General features: G+C 41.7%; 1 protein-coding gene across 1 annotated transcript; it reads right to left on the bottom strand.

The window, feature by feature from the left end:
* Positions 1–7,601: 7,601 nt before the first annotated feature.
* On the bottom strand, positions 7,602–8,221 carry LOC105526752 (histone H4). The gene has a single exon (XM_011962863.1). The coding sequence runs from the start codon at positions 8,132–8,134 to the stop codon at positions 7,823–7,825; it is 312 nt and encodes a 103-aa protein (XP_011818253.1). The 5' UTR covers positions 8,135–8,221; the 3' UTR covers positions 7,602–7,822.
* Between the last annotated feature and the right edge of the window lie 1,427 nt (positions 8,222–9,648).

Raw genomic sequence — 9,648 nt, 5'->3', positions numbered from 1 at the left:
AGGCTGGAGTGCAGTGGCCGGATCACAGCTCACTGCAAGCTCTGCCTCCCGGGTTCACGCCATTCTCCTGCCTCAGCCTCCCGAGTAGCTGGGACCACAGACGCCCGCCACCTCGCCCGGCTAATTTTTTGTATTTTTTAGTAGAGACGGGGTTTCACTGTGTTAGCCAGGATAGTCTCAATCTCCTGACTTCGTGATCCGCCTGTCTCGGCCTCCCAAAGTGCTGGGATTACAGGCTTGAGCCACTGTGCCCGGTCTCAAATAACGTATTCTTATTTATTTACGTGACATCACACACATTCACACGCACACACACGCTATATAGTTTTAGGAAAAAAGAGTGACTATAAGGGTCAATGCCAAAATGTTAAGAGTGCTGTTACATTTTTTTTGGTGCAATAGCTCCTCTGAAGGTAACTTTCTCTATTTGTCTCTATCCAAAACTCTCCATGGTGTGGTTAAGAAATAGGAAACTCTCCCTAGGCCCTTTCCTCTCCAAGTCTCCCTGCCCTATGTTAAGAAAAATTAATTTATTCCACAGGTAATCATTGAGCACCAACTATGTACCAGCTATTATCCTATGCAATACAAAAATGAATAGAGTAAATTTAAGATATACTTACTAAGGAAATTGAAAATCAAGACAATAGAATATCCTAGCATAAAATGAAAAAAACAGGAAAAAATAGACTAAGAATTATTTGTGAACCACCTAATAATCTGTGTGACTCTGAGCATATGTTCATGTTTATGAAATAATGCCCTAATGATCTCAAAGAGGATCAAATGGGAAGGCTAATTTTAAAAGTGTGAAATGACTGTAAGGAACAGAGGAACAAGAAGGATTAAGGCCAGAAAATGACATAATTTATGGTCAGGTCATGGTTACCTCTGGGGGCAGTAGCAGGAAGATGAGAGATGAGGTCAAAGCAGTTCTTGGTAATATAACAAATATAACAGACATAACCAATATATTTGATTGACAATTGGGTTCAAGCATGGCCATCATATTATTTTTTATAACTTGTATATCGATTTGTTACATTTTTAAATGTATCTAGAAGTACAAACTTAAAAGCAAATAAAGAAAAAATTATCTACAAACATATTTGTGGAAAATCACTTCAACTTCTATAAAAAGAACTTCTGTAAACTATGAAATATTGCTTATAGCAAAAATTTGGTTATAAAAAAGGAAAACTGTCCTTATACTCCAAAAGACTGTAGATGCTGAAAAAAGAGTGGGTGCTTAACAAAAATCTCTGCTACTGTATAAAACTTGATTTTTTTTTTCCCCTTTTTTCCTTTTTTTTTTTTCAGATGGAGTCTGTTTCTGTCGCCCAGGCTGGAGTGCAGTGGTGCGATCTTGGCTCACTGCAACCTCCACTTCCCGGGTTTGAGTAATTCTCCTGCCTCAGCCTCCTGACTAGCTGGGACTACAGGCCACATGTGTGCCACCATACTAATTTTTGTATTTTAGTAGAGATAGGGTTTCACCATGTTGGCCAGGCTGGTCTCAAACTCCTGACCTCAGGTGATCTACCTGCCTTGGCCTCCCAAAGTGATGGGATTACAGGTGTGAGCCACTGCGCCCGGCCTGTGAGACTTGTTTTTTAAGGTGTTCTTCTTGAAATATACTCCTTTTCTGCCAGGGAAAGGAAATACTTCACATATACGCTGAAGTATTTCATTTCATCATTTGTAAATTTGTTTAGATTTTCATTTATTTCATTCATATCCATTCATTCAGGCAATGGTTCAGATAAATTAAACACATAATTTGAATTCAATATACTAAATGCAAGAACTAGTTTTGTAAAAGATATGAGAATTGTTTTACATAATCAGAACAGTTGCTGAGTTAGGAAAGGGATTTTGTGTGGTTCCCTGTTGTTCAAAAGAAAGTCCACATTCCTGTCATTGGCCTAACATGCCTCCAAACCTGGCACAAAGCCACTTGTCCAAGCATCAACCATCAATTCCAATACTGACATGATTTATACTATTGTCTGAACTTCTATTTTCTTTTATTTTTTCTTTAGAGATGGAGTCCTGTTCTCATTGCCCAGACTGGAGTGCAATGGCACGATCTCTGCTCACTTCAGCCTCTGCCTCCTGAGTTCAAGTGATTCTCCTGCCTCAGTCTCCCAAGTAGCTGGGATTACAGGCGTTTGCCACCATGCCTAATTTTGTATTTTTAGTAGAGACAGGGTTTCACCAGGTTGGTCAGGCTGGTCTCGAACTCCTGACCTCATGTGATCTACCTGCCTCAGCCTCACAAATTGCTGGGCTTACAGGTGTGAGCCATTGTGCCTGGACTCTTTTCTGACATTCTATATAGTATTTAATTCTTGCTCTGCTTTCCATAAAGGCATATTTTGACTGACCAAATAGACTGGAAGCTCCTCAAGGGCAGGAAAAAAATATAGAGGGAGGTGGTGGGGAGGGGTTTTAATGCTAAACAATGTTGTTATGGATAGCCTCAAGAAGACTATGATATTTGAATACAAACCCGAAGGAAGTGAGGGAACACCACTTACAGAAACCTAGAAGCTGACTGGACCACTCAAGGGGAATCATCGGTATGTCGTTCCTGTGAGGAGTACTTCTAGCAAGTTCCAGGAACTGGTGGAGTTGGCTAGGAAGGAGTGGAAGAGTAGCGGGACATGAGGCCAAAGAGTTAATAAGCATCAGACAGTGTGGCCTGTAACCCACTGAAAGGACCTTGAGTTTTTCATTAAGTGACATGAGAAACATTGTGGGGGTTTCAGCAGAGGAGTCATCTGATCTGAATTGTCCTTTATTGGAATTCCTCTGGGAGAACCAGGTGATGACGGTGTTGTAGTAATAAAGGTAGAAGATAGCAGTGGCTTGACCAGAGGAGTAGCAGTGGGAATGAGAAATGGTTGGATTCTGTTTGTGTTTTCAAGGAAGAGCTCATAGAACTTACTGATGGATTGTTATGTAGGATGTGAAAGAAAAAGACAAAAATGATTCCAACTAACAGAGTATAAATGCCATTCACCAGTTTCAAGATGATGAGATTAGCTGTTTTGTCAGAGATAACGAAATTCTGTTGAAATTGGAAGTTCATATTAATTGGACTTTCAAGTAGAGATGTCAAGTAAATAACAGGGTCTCTGAGTATGGAGTACAACACTGTGGGCTGGTCATTTAGTGTTCATGACATAAATATATGTATAGTATCTCCACAGCAACAAGGAAACATCAGTTCAAAAGAATCAGATGGAGATTTTCATTCTCCAGGTCCATCTTCTCAGAGCGATCAGAAGTGGCAGAGCTAAGGGAAGAGAAAAGGCAGCATCAGAATCCAGTTTCCACAAATAGGCTTCAGGATGCCTGAGAACACATAGAATTGCATCAGGGGATTGAAATGTCCCCAGTTATGTGACGACAGTGGGTGTATTTTGGAAAAACTGTGAATATCTATCAATGGATCTCCGAAGTTATTCCCCATGGCTCTAACTTTAATAGATTATTTGAGTGAGGATTCCAATGTTATTTCATACTCTTATGAGTAAGGGCATTTTCCCACATTTGTAAAATAGGAATAATATTTATTGTTTGTTCTGAAAATTATAGGAGAAAAGGAAAATTACTGGAGAAAGAAATTGTAAAACTGTAAGTTAGGAATTCACATGTCATTAATATAAATCAAACATTCTTTACTTCTTTGACCCAAAGCTTTTTCTCTTTATTATCTACCTTCTTTCTTGAGAGATTTAGTTTCATCTTGTGGCTTTTTTTCTCTTATGGCAATTATGCTTTCACTGTGAATTATGTTTCCATGTTTCTTTTCTTTCTTTTTTTTTGGAGACGAAGTTTCCCTCTTTTTGCCCAGGCTGGAGTGCAATGGCGCGATCTCGGCTCACCACAACCTCCGCCTCCCAGGTTCAGGCGATTTTTCTGCCTCAGCCTCCCAAGTAGCTGGGATTACAGGCATGCGCCACCTCCCTGGCTAATTTCATAGTTTTAGTAGAGACGGGGTTTCTCCATGTTGGTCAGGCTGGTCTTGAACTCCTGACCTCAGGTGATCCACCTGCCTCAGCCTCTCAAAGTGCTGGGATTACAGGCGTGAGCCACTGCGCCGGGCCCTATGTTTCTTTTCTAACTTGCAGGTTTTTATAGCCAACTGCCTATTTCATATCTTTCATATCTTTCTCTTAGATATGTAACAGGCATCTTAAATTCTCTCTGGATATCCAAAAATAAGAATTTGAATCCTCTCCAAAACTTGTTCCTTCCTTATTTTTCCACATTTTAGCAACTGATACCTCCAATTCCAGTTGCTTTGGCTAAAATCATTGGAATCATCCATACATTTTTGTCTGTTTTTCATACTCTACACATTCAGTAGCTCAGAAAGAACTATCAACCTTAATTCAAAATATATATAGAATCCAAGCACTTTTCATAGCCTGTACTACTAACACACTGGTCCAAGCCACTGTCATCTCAACTGCATTACTGTAGTACCCTCTGAACTGGTCTCCTTGCTACTACCCTGGTCCCATCACAATTTATTCTTCATCAGGATCCAGATAGCTCATTTAAAAATATAAATCAGGTCCAGTGTGGTGGCTCACGCCTGTAGTCCCAGCACTTTGGGAGGCTGAGGCAGGCGAATCACGAGGTCAGGAGATGAAGACCATCCTGGCTAACATGGTGAAACCTCATCTCTACTAAAAATACAAAATATTAGCTGGGTGAGGTGGCACACGCCTGTAGTCCCAGCTACTTGGGAGGCTGAGGCAGGAGAATCACTTGAACCTGGGAGGCTGAGGTTGCAGTGAGCTGAGATTGCACCACTACACTCCAGCCTGGGTGACAGAATAAGACTATGTCTCGAAAAAAAAAAAATATATTATATATATACACACACACACATATATATGTCTCACCACATGCTATGCCTTTTCCTGTTTCAGTGATCTTCATAGCAGTCAGCACCATCTGACACAGTAGGGTTTACTTGTTTTGTGTGTGTACCACCATCCAATAAATATAAATTCTATGCACACAGACATATTGTTTTGTTCTTTCTCATTCACTGCTTTAATTCCCAGAGTGTAGAACAATGCTTGGCACATGCTGTGTGTTCCTTTTTGTCGCTGTTGTAACATTAACATCCTCATAAAACTTTTTCTCCTCAAACCAGTGCCTTAGCACCAATAACATGATGTTTTTCATATATATGCACAAGGTCACACTTTTTAAAAATGACATTCAAAATAACTATTTTCCTGATGTCAAAGCATCAGCCTACGGATTACTTGTTGGCTAGAAGAAAAATCTGATTTTCAGTGGAACTATCACCCTAAACCACCAATTTTTTTTTTTTTTGGCAGTCTTTCTCTGTTGCCTAGATTAGAGTACAGTGGTACCACTTTGGCTCACTACAACCTCCGCCTCCCGGGCTCAAGCCATTCTCCGAACTCAGCCTTCTGATTAACTGGGATTACAGGTGCCTGCCACCATGCCTGGTTAATTTTTGTATTTTTAGTAGAGTTGGGTTTTCACCATGACGGCCAGGCTGGTTTTGAACTCGTGACCTCAGGTGATCGGCCCACCTTGCCCTCCCAACGTGCCGGGATTAGAGGCATGAGCCACTGTGCCCAGCCCAAACCTGCGATTTTTCTATCACTTTGAATTTGCATAAAACCAGACATCAAGTGCTTCTGATGTAGTGTACTTCTACGTACATTAAATGTGTAAACTGTTCCTGACAGGCATATTCACCTGATTTTAAATTAAGTGTATGGAAGTCACATGTACTTTACAGGACATGGAGAGTACAGAAGCCAAAATGATTAAGAATCAAGCCAATCCAAAAAAACAAAAAAACAAAAAAATCAAAACAAAAAACCATTCTGTAAGTCTGGTCTTCAAAAAATCAACATCCAAAAATGGGGAAGTAGGAAAGAGGAGCCTGTTTTAGATAAGAAAACTAGAGACACAACCGAAGTTATGGCGGCATCCTTCTTTAAACAAACCACATCTCCAAGACATCTGGGGCACAACCAGGATGTTTTCAATGTGGAATGAGTACATGTATTTTTTGAACAATAGACAATGAGATCCAAGTAGGAAGTAACGAAGGCTTTATTTTCAGAGGGAGAAGAATCCCAGGATGTAGTGAGCACTCTGTGAAAGTGAAGGGGAGCTGGAATATATACATGCCTTACAGTCAATCCTATATCACAGATTAAGTAGGTTTGGAAAAATTCTTTGATTATTATTCATGAGGGAAGTCAGGCACTTGCACTTCGGCAAAACATGTAACATACATTTCATGTGAACCATGGGGAGGATTTTAGCATTACAATGAGGTGGGATTTAGCTCTATGGTAAAAGATGAACCGTAGGGCACAAACACAATTTGTTCAGTCTCTACAAGCTGGCTGAAACTGGCTTAAGGTCTATGTCCACTTATCAATAACGTAAGACTGGTCCTCTAATTGGAGTTGTGGCAGGACTGCAAAACAGGGGAAACCGGTTTCTGGCTGGTCAATCAGAATCCGTTGGAACATTTTCTAACTAGTTTCTACAATGCTTTCCAGCAGCTGGTTTCTGCTTACAGGAAAGAAATCATATGGCAATTAACACTAAGATGATCAATCCTTCATTTTTTCTGCTAGCCATACAACTCGATTATGTGGAGTTTACTGTATACTCAACAATTTGGGGTATAATGTCCTATTATTGCATAGTATGTATACTATAAAAACCGTCATAAACATCCTACCTACTTTTAAAATGTTTTTGCTATCGAGATTCCAAGGGTTCAGTCCAGGTCCTGCTGCTCGCCAGAGAATGTCAATGACCTAGAGGAGGGAAGGCTTTAATCCCGTGCTGCCGCTTAGGAGAAAGGGAGATGAAATCACAAATCCGTCTCCCCGACCAAAATTGGGGGTTTTATGTAGCGAGAAAACAGGAAACCAGGGAGTGCTAAGGAAGCAATCATGATGGTTGAGAAACATGGAGTCTCACGGTGTGGATGCAGTGATCTGGTGAGTTTCAGTTCCTCGCTTGATGCAGGTTCATGAGTTCCTAAACTTTAATATGTCTGTGAGTTAAATGTTAAATTTCAAGCTTTAAGGGTAGGGTTGAAAGGTCAAATTTCTTTATTCAAAAAACAGGAGACATTACAACTTCTAAGGGACAACTGGGCTGGCTTATTATTCCGAAATGCATACTTGCAATCTCTCCTCGCGTGAGCTCATCTACCCTAGGGGCCTCTATACACCAGAAACTCAGCCCTTAGGTTAACAGAAAACAGGCCGCCAGGATTTAAGGCTCACATTGCCGCCCAGGAGGAAGATTCGTTATGCTAATTCGTGTATCTGCCCGTTGCCAGGCACCGGCTTTGTTCCTCGCTCTCCGCCATTTTGAGCGGTTACGCAGACTCTCTCGCAGTTTTCCCACTTAGGTTGAGAACCATGCAGTTTTAAAGTATTAAAAAAAAAAAAGGCGGTAAGAGAAACAGATGCGACACCACCACTCTAACCTTTTCAGTGCAACCTAAGGCCCTACTATACGTCCTGAAAAGGTTATGCTTAATACAGCAATTCTAAATGCAAAGGGATCGTAACCTAAAATATCGTATGCTGAAACCAAATGCAACTTGGAACGAAAAAAAAAAAACTGCCAAAGACATACATACCTGTTGATAGGACAATGACTTATAAAGCGACTAAGTGGTTAACAAAAGTCATTAGCTCTTTTAAGGAAAATTGTGGGCGGCCCTGAAAAGGGCCTTTGATTTGGGAAGTCGAGCTGTTGAGTCGTTCAAGCAGGAGTCTTAGCCGCCGAAGCCGTAAAGAGTGCGTCCCTGTCGTTTGAGAGCGTAGACCACATCCATGGCTGTTACCGTCTTGCGCTTGGCGTGCTCCGTGTAAGTAACAGCGTCACGGATCACGTTCTCTAGAAACACCTTCAGAACCCCGCGGGTCTCCTCATAAATCAGTCCAGAAATGCGCTTGACACCGCCGCGCCGAGCAAGACGCCGAATGGCAGGCTTGGTAATACCCTGGATGTTATCTCGCAAGACTTTACGGTGACGCTTGGCGCCTCCTTTACCCAAGCCCTTTCCGCCTTTTCCGCGACCAGACATGACGAACCAGCCTGCGAAAGAAACTGGAAAAATCTGTAAGACAAGCGACGGTAATATCCTTATATGCCGGGAATTCGGACCTAATTGAAGACTGGAAACGTACATACGGGAACTTTGATACTGCCTGCTGGCCCCACCCCTCACGGCGCAGACCCGGATGACGTCACCAAGGACACCGGTTCCCGCCGGTAGAGTGCGCTCTCCGTGGAGGTGTCTCTGCAAGTCTTGCATCCCCAAAGAGGAAATTTAGGCCTATTTTAACCACTAAATGAGATTAAATACATTAACATATTTAAGTTAATATCATTTGTTGCTTGGATGCTCTAGGACGATTGAATAGGAGCTTCGGCTCACAAGACTGGAACTGTGGCTATCTCCTTCCATGAGGAGTTCAGCTTTGTCACCACAGGCATGGTGCCTCTGACATTTCTGCTGCTTGCTCTCTTGGGGACCGAACCCACTTAGGAAGTGTTTGAAAACTGCAAGATCTCACCCTCTCCAGCACCAAGCTAAGGGAAATCTGATCAAAAGGGTTTTCTTCCCGAAGAGAAAAATATGGATAATTAGTGATCCTTTGGGAGCTGTGGCTCACGACTGTAATCCGAGCACTTTGGGAGGCTGAGGCGGACGGATCACCTGAGGTCGGGAGTTCAATACCAGTCTTCAACATGGAGAAACCCCGTTTCTACTAAGAATACAAAATTAGCCGGGCGTGGTGGCGCATCCCTGTAATCACAACTACTTAGGAGGCTGAGGTAGGAGAATTGTTTGAACCCAGGAGGCAGAGGTTGTGGTGAGCGGAGATCACAGCATTGCACTCCAGCCTGGGCAACAAGAGTGAAACTCGGTCTCAAAGAAAAGAAAAAAAAAAAAAGAAAGAAAATTAATGATCCCATTAATTCTAGTCCTGTGCAGGCCCGTGTTACATTTTTGGCTTTTCTTTCTTCCCTGTTTATTAAAATTTATAATTCTCATTTAAACAACTAGTTAACTCGCACATCTAAACCTAAAAACTCACTGGTGTGTTAATGTTTACTTCTCTATTGTTAGTTTTCTTTTCTCTTTGATGCTGGTAGCAGCCTTTATCACAAGAGAATTGGCAACGTGTAGTGGGCCAAGGTATTAAATAGGCGACTTCCTACAGACTTTTAAAATAAAAGGTGGTGTTGGGAGTCAGAAAACAGTACTACAAAATGAAAGCCTCAGCAGTAAGTTTTTCTCCTCCTACATTCCTCTCTCTCCCTCCCATTCTCCCCGGAAGCTAGCTATAGTAACTAGACTCCTTCCTCCCCACGATGGAACATATAAACCAAAGCTAGCCCCAAAGCTGGCCATAAAACCTAAAAAAAAATTAATCAAATTTTCCTCCTTCTGCCTTTTTGTGTAAAAACTGGCAGTAAAGAAATTATCTGGTCTGGCTTACCTCGTTTGATTGTAGGTCATAAGACCCCGATTCAAGAGAGGGCTTGTCCTATGCCCAGGAGGAGAGAATGCTGCCTAGAAAGTCCAAGAAG

The sequence above is a fragment of the Colobus angolensis genome, unplaced genomic scaffold (genome assembly GCF_000951035.1).
Source record: "Colobus angolensis palliatus isolate OR3802 unplaced genomic scaffold, Cang.pa_1.0 Scaffold6, whole genome shotgun sequence".
Lineage (NCBI taxonomy): Eukaryota > Metazoa > Chordata > Mammalia > Primates > Cercopithecidae > Colobus > Colobus angolensis.
Note: the sequence above shows the minus strand (reverse complement) of the source record. Positions and strands in the feature narration are given on the sequence as shown.

Excerpts from the sequence above, each read along its gene's own strand:
- LOC105526752 (XM_011962863.1), bottom strand. The coding sequence starts at position 8,134 with ATGTCTGGTCGCGGAAAAGGCGGAAAGGGCTTGGGTAAAGGAGGCGCC.